The sequence below is a fragment of the Dendropsophus ebraccatus genome, chromosome 3 (genome assembly GCF_027789765.1).
Source record: "Dendropsophus ebraccatus isolate aDenEbr1 chromosome 3, aDenEbr1.pat, whole genome shotgun sequence".
In the NCBI taxonomy this organism is placed as follows: Eukaryota; Metazoa; Chordata; class Amphibia; order Anura; family Hylidae; genus Dendropsophus; species Dendropsophus ebraccatus.
Genome location: NC_091456.1, coordinates 41,833,093 through 41,859,253, shown reverse-complemented (window position 1 = coordinate 41,859,253; position 26,161 = coordinate 41,833,093). Strand labels below are relative to the sequence as shown.

General features: G+C 41.7%; 3 protein-coding genes across 3 annotated transcripts; all 3 read left to right on the top strand.

Annotated features, from left to right (window-relative positions):
* The first annotated feature begins 1,110 nt into the window (after positions 1-1,110).
* On the top strand, positions 1,111-9,949 carry LOC138787053 (leukotriene B4 receptor 1-like). Its single transcript, XM_069964163.1, has 3 exons — positions 1,111-1,264; positions 2,421-2,508; positions 6,916-9,949. The coding sequence occupies exons 2-3, from the start codon at positions 2,497-2,499 to the stop codon at positions 8,002-8,004; spliced, it is 1,101 nt and encodes a 366-aa protein (XP_069820264.1). The 5' UTR covers positions 1,111-1,264; positions 2,421-2,496; the 3' UTR covers positions 8,005-9,949.
* Positions 9,950-13,714: 3,765 nt separating this feature from the next.
* Positions 13,715-16,529, top strand: LOC138787052 (leukotriene B4 receptor 1-like). Its single transcript, XM_069964162.1, has 2 exons — positions 13,715-13,784; positions 15,382-16,529. The coding sequence occupies exons 1-2, from the start codon at positions 13,773-13,775 to the stop codon at positions 16,462-16,464; spliced, it is 1,095 nt and encodes a 364-aa protein (XP_069820263.1). The 5' UTR covers positions 13,715-13,772; the 3' UTR covers positions 16,465-16,529.
* Positions 16,530-18,901: 2,372 nt separating this feature from the next.
* On the top strand, positions 18,902-25,955 carry LOC138786470 (leukotriene B4 receptor 1-like). The gene is made up of 3 exons (XM_069963458.1): positions 18,902-19,015; positions 20,889-20,985; positions 24,879-25,955. Exons 2-3 carry the CDS (start codon positions 20,974-20,976, stop codon positions 25,953-25,955), a joined length of 1,089 nt encoding a protein of 362 aa, XP_069819559.1. The 5' UTR covers positions 18,902-19,015; positions 20,889-20,973.
* The last annotated feature ends 206 nt before the right edge of the window (positions 25,956-26,161 follow it).

The following is a 26,161-nucleotide window of genomic DNA, read 5'->3' as shown; positions in this document are numbered from 1 at the left end:
CATAATACGATACAAAACCTTTGAAGATTTCTTCTGCCATTGCACAGTTTATTCAGTAGATGTCACTAAAGTACGTAAGATACATTGGCCCACATTTACTACAACTTTCTATGTGCAAACTAGTAAGACTGGGTTCACACTGCGTTTTTGCAATCCATTTAATGTATATGTTTTATAGAAAAAACGGATGCAAAAAACTAATGCATAAACGGATGCAATTGTGTGTCATCCATTTGGATCTTTTTTTCCATTGATTTCCATTATTTAAAAAAATGGCTCAAAACAGATGCGTGTTTTTTAACGGACACAAAAGTAGTGTTGACTATGTTTTTCTGTCCATTAAAAGTAACAATGGATACCTTGAACGGATTGCAAAAACGCAGAGTGAACCCAGCCTATCGGGGGGAAATTTATCAAACATGGTGTAAAGTGAAACTGGCTCAGTTGCCCCTAGCAACCAATCAGATTCCACCTTTCATTTTCCAAAGAGTCTGTGAGGAATGAAAAGTGGAATCTGATTGGTTGCTAGGGGCAACTGAGCCAGTTTCACTTTACACCATGCTTGATAAATCTCCCCCTATATAGTCTTCAAATGTGTCAGATTTATCAATGTAGCTCCGGTTACTTGATAAATCTGTCACATCTGAAGTATCTGTTTTCTAAGGGTGAGATTTATCAAAGGGTATAAAATACAGACTGGTGTAAACCGCCCATAGCAACCAATCACAGCTCAGCATTTAGCTCTAGTATAATGATGGTGATTGGTTGCTGTGGGCAGTTTATACCAGTCTATATATTACACCCAAAAGGCCCTATTACTCAAAAAGATTATCGGCCGTATTTGGCCGATATTCGACGAAAATCGTTTCGTGTAATAGAAGACAATGATCAGCCAACATGCACGATGTCGGCTGATCGTTATCTGTCTTTTAACATGTTAAAAGACAAATGACTAAGATAGCAACAATCTGCTGTTGTCGCTCCGTGGAATAGGAGCAGTGCAGCAGACCGCTGCTATCTTCTATGGTCTGCCCGGACGATCTAGCGATTACCCGGGCAGCCCATTCTTGATAGGCTGCCGGGCCAGCCTATTACCCAGCCTGGCCAACCTAGTACACCCCAAGGGACTGGTGGGATGCCCAGCCACCTCTTGTGAAGCTAGGAATCTGTGATGACATACATAGTAAGGTACCCCAAGGCCTGAAACCTGAAATGGAAAAGAGAAAGGAGGCCCCAAAATACACTAGGTGCTCTTTCATGTCAGGTAAGGTAACACTCAGGTTAGGTAACACTCTAGGGCCACATATGGCATTTTTCTAACAATCTCATAATTGGAGCAATAAATATTGGGTTGTGTTACAATCATCACTTGCTGTGTGTTACAGGGAAAAAAATTGACTTGACTTCTGTTATTGAACCCCTTCATGGTGCACAGCTATTTATCAATCTCTCATTGCTGTCTGCCAGTAGTACACATGCAGTAACTTCCTCTCTTCACTGCCTGTCCCATCACAGCCCAGCACATACTCCACTCTGATGATGATTCCCACAGTACACTATTATACAGTATACATGGAATATGTGTGTGTGTGTGTGGGGGGGGGGGGGGGTACTGATGCACTGGCTTTGCAAGGTGCTGTGTGAGCAGAAATGAAGGAAGATGCACAGCAAAGAAGGGGTTACCTAAAGCACTAAGCTACTGCTAAACACAAGCCTGCAGACTGAAATGAGGGGGAGATTAGATAAGGGAAACAGCACAATGTACATACAGCAGCATCACAGCAGGGAAGGGCTTATACTAAGCACTGAAACAGCTGCTACTGCTGCTGCTTAGATGAGAGGGAAGCCACTTGCTGTGTTTTGTCTTGCTTTGTTAGTTACTAGACATAGGAATTCATTACCAACAGGCACCACCAGGTACATCACTTTTTTTACAATAACAGATTGGTGCCTGCACGGGGATTCAAGTGGCGCAGCCCTTTTTTTGAACCGCCGATTGGTTCCCGCTCTTGGCGCCGCTCTATTCCCGAGCACCGGCACAGAGCAATGGGGGGCTGGTTTACCTGCCGCCAGTGTGACAATCTCACAAAGGGGAGGGAAGATTGTCATACTGGGGGCCTGCAGGTGTGATCCAGTGCTCCGTGCTGGGGCGGTGCCCGGGAATAGACCAACACCAATCTGTTAATGTAAAGAACCCAAAGCGATGTACCTGAAGGGATTTGCAGAAATGTTAGAAAGCTACATGAAATGTTAGTGACCACTTACAGATTTTCTGAACATTATCCTGTTGCTTAATCCGCTAACATCTGATGTGGCAATCACACTGTACACAAGTGTTGTGACAGCAGGAAACATGCCTGCAATCTTTTTCAGGTTCTTTTTTGTAACATCCTTTCTCTCTTTTAAACCTTCATTCCAAGCATAAGATGACAGGTTTGCAAATCTAAAACACCTAAATTTGCAAGGATATCCCACTCTGGTCTACTCTGCAGGATCATGGCTGAGGCAGTAAGTAATAGACTCAATAATCTGTATGTACTGAAACAGTATAGAGCACCTGAGCAGTTAGAACTATTAGAATGGCACCACTGGATGAAGTTGTGAAATGTCTGTAGACGTCTGGGAAACTTTTGCTGGTATCTGATATACTACAATATGCAACATCACCAGTGATTTTTTTTAAGACATACATACATATATATATATATATATATATATATATATATGTATTTATACAGTATATATATATATATATATATATATATATATATATATTTTTTTTTTTTTTTTTTATATATAGCATTTAACATCTAAAATTTTGTAGCATGTACGAAGATATTTCAGTAAATGTAATATATTATTAGTCATATTAATTGAAAAGCTATATTTTCTACACATCTTATATATATTTTTTTACTTTTACATTATGAAAACTTTTCTTTTACTTTCTAATGTATAATAATAAAGGAAAAACTAGAGATGCTTATTGTACCTATTTTCTTTATAATCACATCCTTTCATTATTATATGTTATTTACAAACTGTTACTGGTAGACATTGATAATGCAACCACATTCCGCACTCTGAAATGAATGTAGATCCACTCTAATAGGATGCCGCTAAGTCCACATAGAGATCTAACACATATATATATATATATATATATATATATATATATATTAGAGATAAGCAAATTACATTACAAACGCAGCGACATGCTTCATTTGTTTGGCAGTCAGCATATATGCCAGTTCCCTTTGATTTCCGTGCCGCTCCGCCCAGGGTGCCTGGAAAAGCTGGAACTTGTCCTGGTAAACTTCTCCCAGTTTCCCAGGACTAGATCCAGCTTTTTCAGGCACTTGAGGTGGAGCATAAGGGAGCGTCACGGACATCAAAGGCAGCCATATAAGCCGACTGCAGAGCAAATTAAACACATTGCTTTGTTTGTAATGTATATTCGCTTATCTCTAATATACATCTAAAGTGTGGCAATAGTGTTCATCACCACTCACTCTGTTCTTATTCCCCTTGTATTCATATATACAGCATGGCTCTTCATTAGGAGAACAAATACCCTAAATTCAGAGCTTGAATGCAACAGTTTATTTATTTATATAAGTACATATAAGGACTATAGAGTGTTAACCCCTTAGCACCCCATGATGTATTTGGTACGTCATGGTTCTGCTAGAGGGGTCACGGCGTGGGACAGAGGGTATTAGCTGACAAGGCCGGTTACCGCTTCCTACACAGCCGGGACTCAGCACCGCAATGGCGCTGATCCCAGCTTTGTGCTTGATTGCTCAGGGCTTCAGCAGCCCATTGCAATCAAGCACTGATCTCATTGGTCAATGCAGTATGTGTATATGAGAAATTAGTAAAGTGTATGTTGGCCTTATATTATAAGTTAATATAGGGGGAAAAAAAGTTATTTTTAAGAATTAAAAAAAAAACGTCCCATATTAAGGCTATGTTCACACTATGTAAATCTACGGCCGCAGTTCTCGCCGCAGAACTACAGCCGTAGATTTGTGGGGTGGAACATAGCATTATTTGCTATGGGATCCCGGCCGGATCGTATACGGCTCCGGCCGGTTCCCATACGGCGCCACAAACAACTGACAGGTCCATTATTTGCGGACGGAATTCAATGATTTCCGCCCGCAGAAGGACCTGTCAGTTCACATAGTGAAGCGAGTGGCTCCGGCCGCTTGCTTCACTCTGTGCTATGGGAAGCTCTGATGCAGGCGCGCGCTGATGCGCCTGCATCAGAGCTCCACGGAGGAAAGATCATCCGGCCGGTACTTAAGTACCGGCCGTGATGATCCGGGCTGAGACCGGCCGTTCCGTGACCCGGCTGGAATCACGGAATGGCCGGTCAAATGCGTAGTGTAAACATAGCCTAAAAGTTTATATCAACCTCCCTTTTCCCATTTCATAAATAAAAATAAATAAATAAACATAATTGGAATTACCGCATGCAAAAACGCCCAGATTATTAAATTATCACATTCCTGATCTCATACGGTAAATGGCATAAGTGCAGAAACAATTCCAAAGTGCAAAATTGCTGATTTTTGGTCATATAAAATCCAGACAAATTGTAATAAAAAGTGATCAAAAAGTTGCATACATGCAAGCAAAGTAACAATAGAAAGAACGGATCATGACAGAGAAAATGATGCCTCACACAGCCCTATAGACCAAAAAAAAAAGTATTAGGCTATGTTCACACTACGTACTGTATATGTCCGGCCGTAGTTCGTACGCAGCCGGACATGTGCGGCTGAAACTACGGCCGTGGGAAAAATAGACATGCGGCCGGATTGCGAACATGCGGGCGAACCGCGAACATACGCCCGCAGTACAGTTATGCTTCCTAGCTTGTTTCGAAGCGATCTGAGGCAGGTCATTTACTTGGAAATCTTCGCCCAGCCCAGTAAACCACACAGAACCTTTTGGATCTAAAAATCAAGTTAAATTTGGCTGAAAAAAATATTCCGTACGGGACCGCATTGAAATCCACGGCCGTGAGTTGGAACAGTTCCGGCCGCAAACAATGGTCTCGTTCATTTTTCACGGCGCCGTATACGATCCAGCCGTTGGCTCATACGTAGTGTGCACTGTGCGGGCGTATATCGTATACTTCCCAGCGAACGCATCAACCTCATAACTACGGGCGTATATTCGCGGTTCGCACTACGGCCGGAAATATACGTAATGTGAACATGGCCTTAAGGATGAGAAAGGAGCCATTTTAAACACATTTAGTTTTGTTTTAAAGGTTTTAATTTTTTAAGAGCAGTCAGATAAAATTAAAGTTATACAAGTTACATGTCATTATAGTCATACTGACTTGAGGAACATAGATAACATGTAAATTGTACCCTAGGATGAATAGTGTAAACACAAAACCCCCCAAATGGAAACAAAATTGCTTTTTTTCTTCAATTTCACAGTGCAAATAATTTTTCCTGGTTTTGCAGCATATTTTATAGAGATATTTCATGGAAAAATCTGTCATTGCAAAGTACAATTGGAGTTGCAAAAAATAAGGGATCATGAGGGTCTGTAGGTGAAAACATGCAAGTGCTGTGCTGCAAATAAGTGCTGTAAACACGAGGAGGAAAAAGTAAAAGTGCAAGGCTATGTTCACACAACGTTTTTTCTGCTTTGCGTCTAAAATAACGATCGTCATTTAGCGGCCTGGCCTCCCCTTAGTGCAATGACAGCTGTTGGTACATTACTCTAGTTTGGGGTTACTAATTTGACTTTGGGTGTAGCTTCATTGAAAAGTCCATTGAATTTACAAGTAAAAACGGAGAAAGAACAATGAAAAAAGAAAAACTGTGTGTGAACAACTAATAAAAAACGTCCCCTGTTTGAAAATAATGTTCATGTTCATTATTTTGACATCCGCGGTAAAAACGTCCGTTATCCAATACATTGTGTGCATTGGGCGTCTGTCTTTCCATTGACTTTAATGCATTGCCATAGCAGTTAGTTAAATCTTAGCAATAACAGATGTTATTTTAAATTCCAAAATCGGACGCCTTTTATCTATTTTTGATGTCGTGTGAACATGGCCCAAAAGTGAAAATTGGTTTATTGATGTCTAGACTAAAAATTGGTTTATTGATGTCTAGACTATGGGCAAATAATGTGTTCCAGTCTTCTCTCTGCATCTCTGCACATGAGGATGGAGGAGTCATTCTCCCCAAAATGTCCGTAGGAGAATCAGCGTGTCTGGGCGTTTGGGTCAAAACACATCAGGCGTGAACTTATATCTGTTCCTGTACTTATATGAATAAATTAACTTTTGCATTCAAGCGCTGAACTGTGAGAATTTGTTCTTCCAATGAACAGCTATGCTGTGTATATGAATACAAGTGGGATATATACAGAGCACCCGCATCAGAACTCTGCAGCGGGAAAGATCATCCTGCAGTATCGGATATTAGGAAGAGCCCGGCACTCACCAAGTAAATTATGCTTCTTTATTGTAGTGTAGCAAACATATGGTACAAGGACGTGTTTCGGCCAAGCATGGCCTTCATCAGCTTAGGGGTGTACACCCCTAAGCTGATGAAGGCCATGCTTGGCCGAAACGCATCCTTGTACCATATGTTTGCTACACTACAATAAAGAAGTATAATTTACGGCCGTGAGTTGGAACAGTTCCGGCCTCAAACAATGGTCTTTTTTCACGTCACCGTATACGATCCGGCTGTAGGCTCATACGTAGTGTGCATTGTGCGGCCGCATATCGTATACTTTCCAGGGTATGCATCAACCTCATGACTACGGGCGTATATTCGCGGTTCGCACTACGGCCGGAAATATACGTAGTGTGAACATAGCCTTATTTTGTATTTTGCTTGAATTTATCTGATTCTTGTCTTTTTCCTATAACAGAATACATCGCTTGGCCTGACAACAACGTCCAGTATAACGTCTGCTTTTACAAATTCCACTAAGACGGCAGTAATATCTTCAGGAACATCGGCCACCCTTGGCATTGCAATTCTCTCCATTGCATTTATCATTGGATTCCCAGGAAATGCGTTTGTCATCTGGACAATCCTGACACGGATGAAAAGACGCACAGTGACTTGTCTCCTCATTTTACATCTGGCCATGGCGGACATCATTGTCATCCTTACAGCACCATTTTTCCTCCATCTACTTGCCAATGGTCGCTGGATATTTGGGAAGATCATCTGTAAAATGTGCCATTATATTAGCTGTTTAAGCATGTATACCAGTATATTCTTGATCATGTTCATGAGTATGGATCGCTTTCTAGCTGTGGCTCAACCCTTCACTTCTCAGAAAGTACGTACAAAGCCGGTGGTCCGAGGCATAATAGCATCAATATGGATATTAGCGTCTCTGTTTGCTATTACAATGTTCTTTTACCGTGCTGTAATACCTGTATATGGTCGACCATTCTGTATACCTTTTCATACCAGTTCAGAACATGTGGTTTTTCAGTATACTTTCGAGACTGTGACAGGATTTGTTATACCATTCACTATCATAGTGTCCTGTTATGTCTATATTGGACTAAGATTAAGAACAGCAAAGTTTCAAACCAAAGAAAAGACAAGCCGATTGGTCATCATGATTATAGTAACTTTTGCCCTCTTCTGGCTTCCATACCAGGTAGTCAATATGTTACAGGTCTCAGGGGAAATTATTTCATCAGAAACTCTCAAAAAGGCAGCTAAAACAGCCCGACCTAATGTTACAGCCCTTGCATTTCTTAGTAGCAGTGCTAACCCCATTTTATATGTATTTGCTGGTGGAAACTTCATTAGAACAGCTGGGGTGGGATTCATGGCCAAACTCTTTGAAGGGACTGCTTCTGAGTCTTCAAGTTTTCGTAAAATCTCTCAGGTTTTTCGTCAAAGAAGTCATACGTCATCTGTGGAATTAGACAAAGGCTTAGAGGAAGCAGAGCCAAGTAAAAGTATGTTGTCTAACCAAACAGGTCGATTATGAAACCATGGTCCTTTCTAATAGTTTATTAGCAAAATTAAACTTCCCTAACTCCGAGGGTGCCAGAGGACACTGTACTGCTCTATGTGAGATGAAAATCACACAACAGGCACTTTCTATGATGCGCTCGCCATTTATTACATAAAAAAATGTTGGACAAAAAGTCATTGAGACGTGCTGTAGCTATACAAATAACTCTACAAATGACCCTTGACTTCCAACCATGCTCTCCATTTAGAAAACAATATTTTCCACCACTGTACAGTCAGTCTATAATATTCCCAAACTTTTATAGACACCAAGGGGGAGATTCATCAAGTTGCCTTATAGTGAAATTCCCCTTGTTGCCTGCCAGCACCAATCATAGGCCAGCTTTCATTTCTTATATTGCTCTGGTAAAAAGAAAGCTGAGCTGTGATTGGTTGCTATGGGCAACAAGGAGAATCTTACTATAAGAAATCTCGATAAATCTTCCCCCATATTTTTTTTCAATCTATCATTATTTTTCACAAAAATTTAATATTTTTCTGTAGATGCATTAAAATGATACTGTTTCTGTATCTTAAATTATTACCAACTTTTCATACAATTTATGCTTGTTCAATAGTATGTGCGAACAGTATCCAAAATGCAATGTGTTTCCATTGAAATATTTTTACTGTTTCTATATTGATAAATGTTTTAGCTGCTGGGTGAATCTAACTTCCATTGAATTTGCTGTTCACTGCTGGTTGTTAGGTGTACTCTGTCTCTATTAACAGAGATATCAAGACAGAACAAAGGAGTTGGGGTGGGGCCATCATTAGAGGTTGAATGCAGCCTATTGGTGTATAACACTGTCAATCACCAGTTAAGGACATGCCCCCTGATCTAGACAGAAGTGCAAACAGCTGAGCAGCAGACAAAAGGGGAAAGGTACAAGAAATACAAGTAATGCAGCTGCAGGGTTGGTTTTACAGAGACTTCACGATGTAAATTAAATGTATACAGCCCATACACATTCAAGAATGCCAACACAGTCAGCGACGGGTAAGTCCCAACAATGTACAATACAATGCATAGGTGTTTACATGCAGTTGGTAGACTAATATGCAACAGGGCTAGAAATCCACCAGTCTTCGTCTACCATCCGTCAAGTTCTGTGCACCCAGGATAAAAAGTTGCTTCAGGGGCACAACAGATAGATGTCCAGCAGGATTGGAAGTTTCTGATGTGCACAATCTCTTGTGCATCTGGTGAGGACTTTACTGGCAGGCTTAACCTGCCTTGAAGTCAGTCAATGTAGAACCAGTGGTGGTGAGTACTCAGCAATGGTCAGCTGTTTAAAGGATTTATCCAGTGTTAGAAAAACAGAGATATCAAGACAGAACACAGGAAGTTGGGGCGGGGCCATCATTACAGCTTGCATGTAGCCTATTGGTGTATAGCACTATCATGGCCACTTTCTTCCAGAGACAACACAACTCTTTTTTCCAGTTCAGGTGGAGACCTCCATTCTCTCCAATGGAACAGCATTGCAAACCCCACTTAAACTGGACACAAGTGTGGTGCTGTCTCTGGGGGGGAAAAAGTGGCTATGTTTTTGTAACATTGGATAACCCACACAGAGGAGTAATGAGCAAATGCTGCTGTCGTGAGTTGTATAAGGATGGGATTGCTGGGAGCAGGAACAGGGTACGGCACAGCAAGGCCCGTCCTTTTTGCCGCTTATAGGCTAACAGCATGCTTGGGCCTATTCTGCTACTATACAAGTGCTTTCCTGGCCTCCCCAGGGCTTGTTTTTTGTGAGATAAGTTAAATTTTAATGTACAATAAATTGCTTGACCTAACGTAACTGTTTCTAAGGAGCATGGAAAAAAGCTTCACCTTTGTTTGTTTGTTTTTTTGTTTTTTTTACATTTTGCAACATTAACCAGGCAGCATAAATAACATGTTACTATTATTATGCTTATGGTGATACTGCATACATGTAGTTTTGTATGTTTTTATATTGTTCACAATTAAAATACTTAAAAAAATGTTTTGTCATCAATATAGGGTCCATATTTGAATTCCATTATTGTCCGTTTCTCATAGATGTAATGAACAAGAATTTTTAAAATATTTTTCCTCTTTATTTTATGTTGTTCATCATATGAATAATATTTAAATATTTTAGCAGTGAAAGCTGTTTGATCTGACCACTCATTTTGACATTGGGGGTCCATTCAAACATAAAGGATCTGAAGCAGATCCTGAATGGATAAGCCCTTAAAGGTCTTTTGTGGGGGTGGTCCTCTCAAAGAAAAAAGTACACAAGGTGCAAGGTTAAAGGGGTTGTCTGGCCAGGGGAAAAAATAACACACTTGGGAGAGGGGGGGGGGACATACTGCTGGTTCACTGCTGGTTGTTACACTTACCTCCCTTGCTTCATACTGCACCACTTCTGGATTACCAGACATGACGTAGCAGACCCACTTAGCAATTTACTGTCAGAGGTGGGACACAGCATGGCACTTATCTTATTCCTGGTCCCCTAGTCATTAGGCACCTGAGGGCCTATGCCTAAAGCAGCAATACTTATGTGAATTAAAAATAAATGAAAAATACTTTTGATGTAGGTGTAGTACCTCATATTGTAGTCTGGAGAATACAGATTTTTCCCCTTTTGGCTGAATCCACATGGGTCAGAACTGCAGCGAAAATGATCTTCAGATACAGTATGAGGCTGGGTTCACACTACGTACTGTATATTTCAGTCAGTATTGTGGTCCTCATATTGCAACCAAAACCAGGAGTGGATTAAAAACACAGAAAGGATCTGTTCACACAATGGTGAAATTGAGTGGATGGCCGCCATATAACAGTAAATAACTGCCATTATTTCAATATAACAGCCGTTGTTCTAAGATAACAGCAAATATTTGCCATTAAATTGCGTCCATCCACTCATTTTAACATTGTGTGAACAGATCCTTTCTGTGTTTTAAGCCACTCCTGGTTTTGGTTGCAATATGAGGACCACAATACTGACTGAAATATACGTAGTGTGAACCCAGCCTAAGACAACATGCTCTATACGTTGTGCATCTGTGATTCATTTCAGCACTTTCTGTGCATAGGAGGGAGATCCACAGTAAATCCACAGCAACAAGATGCTATACTGGAGAATGTTAATGAAAATAAATGTACAACTCCACATCAGCACAGGTTTATGAGGGATGGGCCCTGTCAAACTAACTAAACCCGCCTCAGTCGCTGATTGGTTGAGCGGACCTGTAGCGTCACCTCCCAAGAACCCAGAGAAACCCATGCAAAACGTTAAACATTACATAGCAGAAGCAGCGTGGGAGCAAGGGAGGTAAGTAAGCTTTATTACGGTATCTTCAAACAACCCAAAAAATTCCCTGCCCGGAATACCTTTTCAATTATGTGTTTTAGGCAGTTTGCTCCAAACTCAAAACGATCCTGGGGCTTGAACACTGTGAACTACAGATATTCTACACCAGTGCTTCTCAAACTTTTTGTACTGGAGCCTCACCCAACAGACCAAGGCAATGCCTTGGCCTCACCAGACTGACCAAGAGGGTGCCTGGACCTCACTATCTGTGGTGAAAGTCTATTTAAAAGATGAAAATAATGCTAGGGCCACCTTTCAACCACCTCCCAAGCTCTACATACTAATAAATTAGTACAAAATATATTAATAATGTTGCTAAAATAGAGATTTCTGCAAAAAGCAAAAGGACTGTGCAGATCATAGTTTATTTGTGAAAATTGGCTCCCCAGCTGGGCCTCACCAACAACTAGGGGGCGCTTCACTGGTGAGGCCCGCCTCACAGTTTGCGAAGCACTGTTCTACACCATGGCCAAGAGTTATTAAGATTGTAAGGTGTTGTGCTATAATGCTATAATGAGTGACATTTACTAGAAATGAGTCCAATGCTCTTGACAATGGTTGCAGAAAAAACTGAATATGTTCTAGTTGGTTTCTCCTGTGCACAGGTTATGCGCCAAGCAATTTTATTTATTTATTTTTTTATTATCACCATGCCTTTTACTGATTAGGACCCTACTGACTATAGTACCTGAGCTTCTATGTGTCCCAATCTAAAAGTCAATCACCCTCTGTGCCCCCATATAATATTTAGGCCTTGCTGTACCTTAATAACATAGTTAGGCCCTATGTGCCCCTAAATAGAAGTTAGATCCCCTAGGCCCCCATATAGTATTAGGCCCTCTCTATGCCCCATATAGCAGTTAGGCCACTTTTTGACCCTCTATAAGTTAGACCCTCTATGCCCCACTATAGAAGGTTTTTACTTTAATAAATAGTGATGAGCGAGCATGAGCATGGTACTCGTTCGAGTATTATGGTACTCGAAGGTGCTTGATGCTCGGACGAGCATCTTGCGATACTCGAGAACATGGCATCATCCTTTTCCTGTAAGTTTGGGCGCAATTTCTCAGCCAATAAACATGCAGGAGACTCTTTGGTACATCCTGCAATCACGTGGAACCCATACATGTCGATAGCAGCGATTGGTTGGCCAGATCAGAAGACCTGGGTATATAAGAATCTGGGTCGGCGGTGCTCGCCTCACATACATGCTGGAAAGGATTAGGGACAGAGCTGCTGATTGTCAGGGAGAGCGTTAGGGAGGGAATTAGCGTTCCTTTAGGCAGGGATACTAGAGAAAGAACCCAACAGCCCTTGTAAGGGCTTAAATTTATTTTTTTTTATTTTTTTTGAGTACTCCAGACTGCTGGCTGGGACTTGCAGTGCAGCTACCACGATCTTAGCTGCACACTGTGGTGATCGGTTGCTGGCAGAAAGGGGACAGCAGGTGTTGCATACAGACCCCCAAAAAAGTCCTCAGTACTATTATTTTTTTTGTGGCTGGTGCTGGTGCTGCTGTTGTTGTACATTTTATTGCTGTGATTTGTAGTACAGCTGCATAGACCCTCACTGCTCATTGTCCTGTTTAAGAGGTGGCATACACCATAAAGCACCATTTACACACAGACTCTATACAACTACCTCCAAAAACTAGTCTGACCAGTATCTGTTGTCATCTGCAGCCAGTGTGCAGGGTTGCTTTCGTTTTTAGTGCAGCCATATCCAACCTTACTGTTCATTGTCCTGTGTAACAGGTGCCATACAACATAAAGCACCACTTACACACAGAATTTGGTGTAATAGTGCGATTAGGCAGCCTCAGAGGCATCCATGCATGCTGCCCCTGCTGTTTCCTGTCCATTTCCGTGGTGTTTCCATCATTTTCTGAGGTTGACAGGTTTTCACGCAATCTTCCCTGGGCCGAGCTTGGGTCCCCTGCAAAAATGCTCGAGCTTCCCATTGACTTCAATGGGGTTCGTTACTCAAAACGAGCACCCGAGGATTGGGAAATATTCGTCTCGAGTACCGAGCACCCGAGCATTTTAGTACTCGCTCATCACTATTAATGAAGTAAGAATCTTATTACTAAGAAAGCTGGATCCTCGTTTGCTTCATTATTGCCATTAATAGAGCCCTATATCCGGTCGGAGTACTTGGCTGAACACTGCGGGTGAGTTGGCTGTTATGTTTATTGTCATGTGGTTTTATCCACTTGCATATAATTTTGCAATCAATTTGTACACACAAGTGTTGTGATAGCAGGAAATCTACCTGCAATGTTCTATAGGTTTTAGTTGTAACATCGCTTCTTTCATTTAAACCTTGTGTTCAAGCATATCATTCCTTAAAGGAATTTTCAAGAGTATTCCAATCTGACCTACTCTGCAGCATCATGGCTGAGGCAGTAAGTAATAGACTTAAAGGGGATGTGTAGTGTAATTGACCATTTATTGGTGCTGTGGGGGTTAAGTCAGATGACAGTGGCAGACAGAGGGCTTCATGGGAACTGGAATCTGCAACGTATTGGGACTGGTAAGTATACACAGGTATTTCCTCCAAAGCCTTGACCATTAATGATCTGTAATAAATTGGAGAACACCTGACCATGCAGGATAGTGACACAAAGTGTGAAACATCAGGAGAGCTCAGAATGTAGATGTTGTAGTATGTAAGATATGATATATTATTGTATGTGTATATGTATATGTATGATATTCATGTATGATATTATATAGTACTGTGTGTATGACATGATGTATAAGTTACTGTAATCTATATATTTTTTTAACACTATCCCAGATTTATCAAAGGCTGTAAAATATAGACTGGTGTAAACTGCCCACAGCAACCAATCACAGCTCAGCTTTCATTTTACCTGAGCTTAAAGCATGAGCTGTGATTGGTTGCTGTGGACAGTTTACACCAGTCTATATTTAACAGAAAAAAGGAAAAATTGGCAGCACATCTATGACTCTGTTCACACTGCATTTTGCACGAAAAAACAGAAGGTGCAAAAGCAACCCACAGGTGCAAGGCTTACCGTATATATTCTTTCCAGTGTACACACGGCAAACACCTGCTCTGTAGATATTAAAAAGTGAGGATCTTAGCAGACTATTTGATCAAACAGAGTGTACCATGCACTGAGTGGATTAATACTATATAGGAGCTGCACAGATGAGCTATTTACCATATGAATGGCTGTTATATAGGGGCTGCACAGAGGGGCTATCTACTATTTGGGTAATTAATAGAGTGGCCTATTTGCTATATGGGGCTGCACAAAGGCGCCTAGTACTATTTGAAGGATGCACAAAGGGGTCTAATACTATATGTAACAGTGTAAGAGTATCTACTCAGAGTGGTCTAGTGGGATATGTGCACATAGAAGTCTTATACTAGAGGGAGGCTGCACATAGGGGGCTATCTACTATATAGAAGCTGCACAAAGGGGTCTTCCACTATAGGAGTTGCAAAGAGGATGCTATCGACTATATGAGGACTGCACTAATGGGGCCCAATACTATATAGGAGCTGCACAGAAGGGAATATCTACTATATGGAAGCTGAACAGAGGGGACTCTGTTTTATAGAGCATACACAGAGGGGGCTTTTTTTACAATATGGGGGCTGCACTGCGGGGCCTAATACATTATGGGAGCTGCAAAGGGGCAGCTATCTACTATATGGAGGCTAAACAGAGGGGATTAGTACTATATGAAGGCTGCACAGAGGGGCCTGCTATTATAGAAGCTGCACATTGAGTGCTATCTACTATATGGGGGGCTGCACTGATGGGGCCTAATACTACATGGAAGCTGCACATAGCGGGCTATCTACCTACTATATGGAGACTACACAGAAATTATTTTACTCTACCTATTTTCTTTAAAATCACAAACTATTACTGGTACATTGACCATTTTATAAATACTGTATTAATACAGTTTTATTTGGCTCTTGGTTAAATGTATCTGATTCTTGTCTTTTTCCTATAACAGAATACATCGCTTGGCCTGACAACAATGTCCAGTATAACTTTTACAAATTCCACTAAGATGCCAGTGTTATCTTCAGGAACATCGGCCACCCTTGGCATTGCAATTCTCTCCATTGCATTTATCATTGGATTCCCGGGAAATGCGTTTGTCATGTGGACAATCATGACACAAATGAAAAAACGCACAGTGACTTGTCTCCTCATTTTACATCTGGCCATGGCGGACATCATTGTCATCCTTACAGCACCATTTTTTCTCCATTTACTCTCCACTGGTCGCTGGATATTTGGGAAAATAATTTGTAAAATCTGCTATTATATTTGTGGTTTCAGCATGTATACCAGTATATTCTTGATCATGTTCATGAGCATAGACCGCTTTCTAGCTGTGGCTAGACCTTTTGCATCTCACAAAATGCGAACAAAGCCGGTGGTCCGAAGCATAATAGCATCAATATGGATATCAGCATTCCTGTTAGCTATTACAATGTTCTTTTACCGTGCTGTAATACCTGTATATGGTCGACCACTATGTATACCTTTTCATACCAGTTCAGAACATGTGATTTTTCAGTATACTTTTGAGACTGTGACAGGATTTGTTATACCATTCACTATCATAGTGTCCTGTTATGTCTATATTGGACTAAGATTAAGAACAGCAAAGTTTCAAACTAAGGAAAAGACAAGCCGATTGGTCATCATGATTATAGTAACTTTTGCCCTCTTCTGGCTTCCATACCAGGTAGTCAATATATTACAGGTCTCAGGGGAAATATTTTTATCAGAAACTCTCAAAAACGCAGCTAAAACAGTCCGACCTAATGCAATAGCCTTTGCATTTCTTAGTAGCAGTGCTAACCCCATTTTATATGTTTTTGCTGGTGGAAACTTTATTAGAACAGCTGGGGTGGGATTCATGGCCAAACTCTTTGAAGGGACTGCTTCTGAGTCTTCAAGTTTCTATAAAATCTCTCAGGTTTTTCGGCAAAGAAGTCATACGTCATCTGTGGAATTAGGCAAAGGCTTAGAGGAAGCAGAGCCGAGTAAGTGTATGTTGTCTAACCAAACGGGTCGATTATAATAATTTTCAAAAACTTTTTAGATATACGGAGTTAGCAAAATTATACTCCACTACCTCCGAGGGTGCTGGAGGGTGCTTATCTGATATAAATCAGACAAAATGCACTTTATATGATAAGCTTGCCATTTTTGAAATAGAAAAAAAGTTGGACAAAAAGTTACGACGTTGTGCTGTAGCTATAACAAATAACGCTACAAATGTTCAAGATGTCACCTTGGACCTTTTTTTACTTGTTGACTACAACATGCGAATGAATGCTGTTCTTCAGATCTGACACTGCTGCAGGTCTGTCATGGTTGACCTGCTCCCTCAGGAAACCCCATAACCAGAAATTATAGTGGGAGAGATCTGGCGAGTGTGGAACAACCTCTCTGCTGAGTTCCTTCCAAAACTGTAAAAGCTATGTAGAATTGATGTTGTAGTGAACGCAAGTGTTTTTTTTATAAAAGCAAACTATTAATATTTCTATTATTTTAAAGCATTCTTATTTTTCAGCATTTGTTCTATATCTGCTTAAAACTTTTACAAAGCATAGTAACAGAACAGCAGAATGAGCTGTCTCTTTGATTTACCACCATGCTACTTTATTTTAAAAACAAAACTGCACTGCATGCTGAGGATCATTATATAGTAAAATACATTACCTATCCCACTGTAGATACCTAAAGGGGTATTCCAAAAAATGAACTTTTCCTCTATCCACAGGATATTGGGTCTTACTTTTATGAATAGAGCCGCGGGTACAGCGAGTGACCCGCAGCTCTATTCATTCCTATGGAGGTGCCGGAAAGAGCCGAGTAAGCTGGAAGAGTGCTGTATTTGGCTCCTTTTGTTGCTCAATAGAATGAATAGAACTGCAAGTCACGCACTGTACCCGTGGCTCTATTCATAACAGAGCTGGCGGGGCCCAATATGGAAATTGGTGGGGGGGGGGGGGGGTAGAGTGGTTGGACCCCCCACGATCTCCTATTTTTCTCCTATCCTGTGGATTTTTCCTTGAACACCCCTTTAAATACTGAGGAATATATCCTAGCAATAACATTCCCAAACTTTTATAGACACCAAAGGGGAGATTGGTTACTATGGGCAATAAGGAGAATCTTACTATAAGACAGGTTGATAAATCTTCCCCCATATTTTTTTCAATCTATCATTTAAGTTATTATTCACAAGAAATGTAATATTTTCCAACATTTTATTCTCTGTAGATGCATAAAATAATACTGTTACTTTATTTTAGATGATTACTATGTAACTTTTCATACATGCTTGTTCAATAATATGTACCATCGGTATCCATAGTGCAACTTGCTTCCATTAAAATATTTTCACTGTTTCTTCATTGATAAATGTTTTAACCACTAGGGGGGTTTAACTTACATTGAATTTGCTGTTTACTGATGGTTGTTAGGTTTACTCTGTCTCTAGTAACAGAGAGATCGAGACAGAACATAGGAAGTGGGAGCAGGACCATTACTACAGGCTGAATGCAGCATACTGGTGTATAGCACTGGCATAGAAACCTCTAGGCAAGGTTAACTGAGTATATCAGCAAAACTCTCACTTGAGCACTTAGGTGACAGGCAAGTAATACTGCACCCTCCCTGTATAACTCCTCCAGGGAAAATCAGGACCAAATTCTCCACTCCCAACAGCACGCAGGTGAACAGGCACAGCTCTCAATGGGCAGGACAAACTAAAGGTGGAATTAAAATATTGATACACTACGCTTTTCAGGGCAGCTGTAGGATTGGTCTCTACAGAAACTTCACAATGTAAATTAAAGGCATACAGTCCATACATATCCAAGAATGCCAACACAGTCAGCGACGAGTCATAAGAAGGTACAATACAATGCATAGGAGTTTAGATGCATTTGGCAGACTAATATGCAGCTAAGTTAAATAACTACCAGCTTCCTCTACCAGCCTACAACCTGTTCCCGCTAATGGACGTAAATGCACATACATTTTTACAGTGAGTCCCCTTGTCCCCTTTTCCCCGTTCGGCATTTGATTAGCGGTGGCTGCTGAAGTTGCATAAAGCCCTAAGGCTATGTGGAAAACATGGATATAGTCATTGGTTGTATCCATGTTTTCCAGACAACCTTAGAGCTTTATCCAAGTTCAGCAGCCCCCGCTAATCAAATGCCGAACGATCGGGTTCGGATGGACTCAAGCATGCTTGAGGTTCACTCATCTCTAATCACATAGGGAGAGATTTATCAAACATGGTGTAAAGTGAAACTGTCTCAGTTGCCCCTAGAAACCAATCAGACTCCACTTTTCATTCCTCACAGACTTTGGAAAATGAAAGGTGGAATCTGATTGGTTGCTAGGGGCAACTGAGACGGTTCTACTTTACACCATGTTTGATAAAACTCCCCCATAGTAACTATGGTAGCTATGACAACCGGAGGTCTCACTGAGGCCTCCAGTGTCATCACTACAGAAGCCTATGAGACTCTATCAGGCTCTACGGCACAATGGGGAACAGTTTGTGGGGGCCTATCCTCTTTGCCACTTATAGGCTACCAACACACCACAGGATGGTGAGTGAGTGTGGTAACTAAGCCCTTAAAGAGGTTATCCGATGATTGAGGGCAAAAAAATAACATATATATATATATATATCATATTGTTATTCTCACCAATTGCCCAATATGATTTTCCATTTGTTTCTGCTTTTTTTTTTCTGGTTCTCCGGTGACCATATACAGTATAACCATTTTCCAGTGCTGCCCATGTTCATACATGGCCCATGACCAGGAAATTACATTTCTTTGCATGCACCACGACTGATGTTCTTATGTCATGTACCCACCTTCTCCTCGCAATTGGCTTTAAGCCTTGTTTGCAAGCACATAGTAAAGGAAGCCAGGCCCACGGAGGAGACAGAGGGCTCATGTCCTCTGTCCCTAAGGGGAGGGGGAGCAATGAGGAGTGAGACACAGTGAGAAAGATGCAGCCACCGTTACACTGTCAGGCAAAATGCAGGTAAGCAGCTCACAAAAGCTGAAGACTGTATATAAAAGACAGGTGTGTTTTTAGCTAGGGGTTAAATCAAAATTTTTCTTACTAGAATATCCCTTTAAGGCCTCATTCACATGTCCGTGTCAGTTGTTACTGTCAGGAAATCCTGATCAGGAGTCCTCAAAAGGCATCAGAAAACCATCAGGAAACACCTTCAGGATTTCCAGATCAGAAAAAAAAAGTGTTTTCAATATGGCCTAGAATGCCAACATACATCACCAAGTACCCACATAGCCCCTAGTGTACCGTGTCACCATCTCCCCCTCATGTATCGTGCCACCGCGTTCCCCTCAGGAGCCGTGCCATCATCTCCCCTCATGTGCCTTACCATTGTGTTCCCTTTATGTACTTTGCCACTGTGTTCCACTCGTGTACCATGCCCCCTTCCTCCCCTTGTGTACCGTGCCAGCGTGTCCCCCTCATGTGCCGTGCCACCGTGTTCCTCTCATGCCATGTGTCATCCTCTAATCTGTTGAAGAACTACAACTTCCTTTATGAACTGCCAATAGGACATGATAGGAGATGTAGTTCTGCAACCTGGATGGCCACATGTTGCAGAACTACAACTCCCATCATGACCTGTCAGCAGGGCATGATGTGTGTTGTAGTTCTGCAACCTGGATGGTCGCAGATGGCAAAACTACAATTCCCATCATGCCCTGCTGACAGGGCTTGATGGGAGTTGTAGGTTAGCTACCCGTGGCCATTTAGGTTGCAGAACTACAACTCACATCATGACTTGTCAGCAGTGCATGATGTGAGCTGTAGTTCTGCAACCCGGATGGCCACGGGTAGCTAAACTACAACTCAAATCAAGACCTGTCAGCAGGGGGGGTGACAGGGGGCGGGGGTGCCTGCTGCGATCATGCGGGGGGGGGGGGGGGTGTTGACCAGCGGCTTGAGGGGCGTACAGGGGAGACCGAGAACCCGTTCAGCATGGGGGGTTGTGCAGTCCGGTGGTGGTAGCGGCACCAGGTGGTCCGGTAGAGGCAGCAGGACGTGAGTTCGGGGGGGAGCAACTCTGATTTCTGCAATACAAAATTAAATGACAGTTACACGTTAATCTACAAAGCTACACTTGTGTCTGTTCTGCTACTCTACAAGTGCTTGGGTGGTTGGGTTTTACTTTAATAAAGTAAGAATCTTATTACTAAGAAAGCTGGACCCTGGTTTGTTTGACTGTTGCCAGTAATAGAGCCCTGTATCTGGTCGGGGTACTTGGCTGAACACTGCGGGTGAGTTGGCTGTCATGTTTATTGTCATGTGGTTTAATCCACTTGCATATCATTTTGCAATCAACTGGTACACACAAGTGTTGTGACAGCAGGAAATCTACCAGCAATGTTCTATAGGTTCTAGTTGTAACATCGCTTCTTTCTTTTAAACCTTCAGTTCAAGCATAACATGACAGATTCCTAAAAGGACTACTATACTGGAATTTACAAGGGGGTCCCAATCTGACCGACTCTGCAGCATCATGGCTGAGGCAGTAAGTAATAGACTTAAAGGGATTGTGCGGTGTAAGTAGCCATTTACTGATGCTTCCGTGGCTGTAGGTAACATACCAGATGACAGTGGCAGAGCAGGAACCAGGGCGGAGTGGGATGGGTAAGTATACAGCACACAGTCCCTTTAATAAACAGAATGTAATAAAATTGGAGAACACCTGACCATGTAAGTTAGCACCACAATGTGTGAAACTTCTGGAGAGCTCAGAATTTGGGAAAAGATACCTTCTAGTATGGGATGTGATATTTTATAGTATGTGATATGTTAATTTCTAGTATGCAAGAATGTAATAAAAGTTATGTAAGAGAATTTAATGTATAAATTATTATGGTATGTAAGATATAAAATATTATAGTATGTGGGGCATGATTTGAAATATCATATCAAGGAAAATGGTGGTTGCAATCTACATTATGCGACTGATTTTTTCCCATACAGTACTAGCCATGTTGTAAATGCTAGAGTAATATTTCCTGAGGAGTTCCCTAGGGACATTAGCCATGTGTTAACCATATGTGTGAAATACAACAAGTCGGTATGGTGGTCAACCTGTAGTCATGCCTGTAGAGTGACGGTTCATATAGCCAGACACTGGTCGCAGAGCTCTCCCTTCCTATTCAGCCTGTGATTGGCTGAGCGGGCTGTCACTCGTAAAACAAAAGTGACAGCAGGCTGTTACCGCAAAGAAACGGGATGGGACCAGAGAAGAAGGACACCGGGGAGCATGGACATTACCTTTTGAATAAGCTTGATAAGCTTTTGAAACTACAATAACACAGCTAAACACCTGCAATCATTTAGCTGTTTTTGTGCAGTTCATTATGTAGGTGGTTGACATGTACTTTATGTGGACCCTGATTTTTGGGGGACGGTATTTTTTTTTTTTTTTATAACTTATTTTTTATTGAAGAATAAAGGATAGTACATACAATGCAATATAAAATAAAGCATAGAGCATATAGGCTCAGGAAAAAAGTGCCAAAGTACGGACATAAAAATGAAGAATAACATAAACCATAAAGCATACATCGTAGGGTTGTCTGGTTCCTATACACAGCTGAAAGTCCAAGTCAATTACCAAGTAACGTGGACGTGGGGGAGGTATTCGGTTGTAAACTTTACCGAATAAAAAATAATGGGTAGAACAGATAACAGGTAAGGGGTAAAATATAGTGTAGTAAAAAAGGAGGGAAAAACATCAGTGAATCAGGGTCTTACAACTTCAAAATAAAGCAAAACCAGTTAATATTGTTTGTCTTATTTAGATATACAGTAGACATGGCATAAACATGGCACATCAGTACTTGATCTTAGGTTATTCACTAACACTCTCCTGCGAATAATAATAGAGGGCAAATAGAAAGATTAACATAAGAAGGGAGAATAGGAAGGGAAGAAGATAGCGTGGGGGACGGTATATTTTAACAGCACCCCTTTGTGTTTTTTGTTTATCTGCAGCTTTTATCAGCTTTGTGTTATTTGAATTACATTGATGTGCAGGACTCTTTGTATCCCCTTAGTTATAGTGCCATTAGACAAAGCGATTTTTGTATTCTTTGATCAACAATCGCTAAATTACCACTTTTGAGAATTATCTGAAATCGCTCACCAGAATACACAAACCGATTATCGTTAATGATGGTTATTGCAATCATTATATGCTGACACAGGACAACCCACAAAGCACGTTTAAAATTCAGGAGGTTAAAGGACAACTCCCATGAAAAACTTTTTCCCAGTAATTGAAGCACATTACAAAGTTATATAACACAGTAATATACTTCAATCACCTGTCTGTCCTCCTTCCCTGTCTTTTCCCCCCTCAACCCCCCCCCACCAGGAAGTGTAAGAAACTCCTTCATACCTAATTACTGTCGTCACCAGGCTGCTCTCAGCTCCTTCTAGTGACGATGAGTCATCAGCAGGAGGGCTGCTCTAGCTCCTGTCACACCAGCCTCCCCCTCCCCTGCCTGGTCAGGTGACTAGGCTTGCTCAGCTCCCATTGGCTGAGCAACTGTAAGCCATCTGTCATTCTGCAACTCAATAATGACTCGTGACTGACTCCCGGCACATAACCAGCTACAGGACCCCCTCCCCCATACTCCCTCCTGCTACCGAGTGGACTCAGTGAGTGAGTGATGTCACTTGCTTATCTTTCTCCTCACTCCCGGCACGTCAGCTACACAGACGTCTTATCTCTCCCCTGCTGCCCTGACCTAATCCTGCAGAATGTACACTACAGTGAGGTGATGTGTGTGCAGCTTCAGTGTGTGTATATAGCAGCCTGACTGAAGAGAGCCAGAGAGGGGGTCATGTGTAGTGTATGATGGGAGTTGTAGTGAATGGAGGGGCAGGCACTTGCTGTGTCACAGCAGCCAAAGTGCATCATGGGAAGCTGAAACCAGGAAGCAAGGAAGAAATGAAGAACAAGACTAGAAATCAGAAGGTACACAGACGGTGGGAAATTCAAACAGTGACAGCTCAGGAGGGATGAGAAGTATAAAAGCTAGGTTTCTGATTGGTTTTTGTTTTTTTTCCTTAGCGCGGGAGTTGTCCTTTAAGCACAAGGATTTGGATTATTTTTATGTTTTTTTAAGTTAAAAAAAAATTGAGATACTTGGGGGGGGGGGCTGAACCTACTAAGGGGCAACTCTACCAACTGGTAGAGTTATTGCACCTACTGATGTGCAATACTACAGAGGGGGTAGCTCTACCTACTGGGGGGTACTGTACCTACTGAGGGGGAAGCACTATATACTTTGGGGGGACAATTAATCTACTGAAGGGCAGCCTTAAGGAAGCAGTGTACCTGATTAATCAAACATAGTTTAAAGTGAAACTGGCTCAGTTGCCCCTAGGAACCAATCAGATTCCACCTTTCATTTTCCTAAGAGTCTGTAAGAAATGAAAAGTGGAATCTGATTGGTTGCTAGGGGCAACTGAGCCAGTTTTACTTTACACCATGTTTGATAAATCTCCCCCATTATTTCTATTGATGCTCAACACTACATACTGGGGGGCACTGTACCTACTCAGGGGGCAATTCTACCTACCTAGACACATACGAAATTCATGAAGGATGCCAAGAACTTGAGGTGGAGGCATCATCTCTGTAACACATCTCTAACACGCTGCGCAGAAGGGGCTATCTACTATATGCACAGAGGGGCCTGTTACTATATGGGAGCTGAACAGAGTGGGCTATCTACTATACGGAAGCTGCACTGAGTGGCTTAATACTATATAGAAGCTGCACAGTTGGGCTGTTTACTATATGGAGGGCAGTTAAAGAGGGGCTGCACAAAGGAGGCTATCTACTAAATGGGGTTGCACAAAGTGGCCAACTATTATATTGAAGCGGCACAGAGTGGGCTGTCTACTATATGGGGGCTACAAAGAAGGGCCTAGTACTATATGGAAGCTGCACAGAGGGGTCTAATACTATATAGAAGCTACACAGAGGGCCTAATACAATATGGGGGCTGCAAAGAGTTGCCTAGTGGTACATAAGAGCTGTACAGAAGGGTCTAGTGCTATATGGGATCTGCACTTATGCAACTCCCCTTATTCTAGAGGGGCAAATAGGATGCTATCTACTATAAAAAAGCTGCACAGGGGGGACTGCTATTATAGAAGCTGCACATAGGGTTCTATCTACTATAGGGGGGCTGCACTGATGGGGCCTAATACTAAATAGGAGCTGCACACAGGGGGCTATCTACTATATTGAGAATGCACAGAGATTTTATTCTATTTTCTCAGAAATCACAAACTATTACTGGTACATTGGCTATTATATAAATACTGTATTAATACAGTTTTATTTTGCTCTTGATTGAATTTATCTGATTCCTTTTCTTTTTCCTATAACAGAATACATCGCTTGGCCTGGCAACAACGTCCAATATAACGTCTGTTTTTACAAATTCCACTAAGATTCCAGTGTTATCTTCAGGAACATCGGCCACCCTTGGCATTGCAATTCTCTCCATTGCATTTATCATTGGATTCCCAGGAAATGCGTTTGTCATCTGGACAATCATGACACAAATGAAAAAACGCAAAGTTATTTGTCTCCTCATTTTACATCTGGCCATGGCGGACATCATTGTCATCCTTACAGCACCATTTTTTCTCCATTTACTCTCCACTGGTAGCTGGATATTTGGGGCAATCGTTTGCAAAATGTGCTATTATATTTGTGGTTTCAGCATGTACACCAGTATATTCTTGATCATGTTTATGAGCATAGACCGCTTTCTAGCTGTGGTTCGACCCTTCACTAAGAGAACACGAACAAAACCGGTAGTCCGAAGCATAATAGCATCAATATGGATATTAGCATTCCTGTTAGCTATTACAATGTTCTTCTACCGTGCTGTAATACCTGTATATGGTCGACCATTTTGTATACCTTTTCATACCAGTTCAGAACATGTGATTTTTCAGTATACTTTCGAGACTGTGACAGGATTTGTTATACCATTTACCATCATAGTGTCCTGTTATGTCTATATTGGACTAAGGTTAAGAACAGCAAAGTTTCAAACTAAAGAAAAGACAAGCCGATTGGTCATCATGATTATAGTAACTTTTGCCCTCTTCTGGCTTCCATACCAGGTAGTCAATATGTTACAGGTATCAGGGGAAATATTTTCATCAGAAACTCTCAAAAACGCAGCTAAAACAGCCCGACCTAATGCAATAGCCTTTGCATATCTTAGTAGCAGTGCTAACCCCATTTTATATGTTTTTGCTGGTGGCAACCTTATTAGAAGAGCCGGGGTGGGATTCATGGCCAAACTCTTTGAAGGGACTGCTTCTGAGACTTCAAGTCTCCGGAAAATGTCTCAGGGCTTTCAACAAAGAAAACATACAGAAGCTGTCAAATTAGAAATAGGCTTAGAGCAAGCAGAATCAAGTAATGCCCCTATTCCACAGGTCGTTTAGAGGAGCAAACGAGCGCTCTCAGCCCTCGTTTGCTCCTCGTTCCCCGCTCGCTGCCGCCGCTATTCAACGCGGCTGCAGCGAGCGGGAGGGGGCGGCGGGGAGCTGCGGGGGGCTGCCTGGGGGATCGCTGATCGTCCGGGCAGCCCATAGGATATAGCAGAGTCTGCTGCCGATGCTCCTATTCAACGGAGCGACGGCAGCAGATC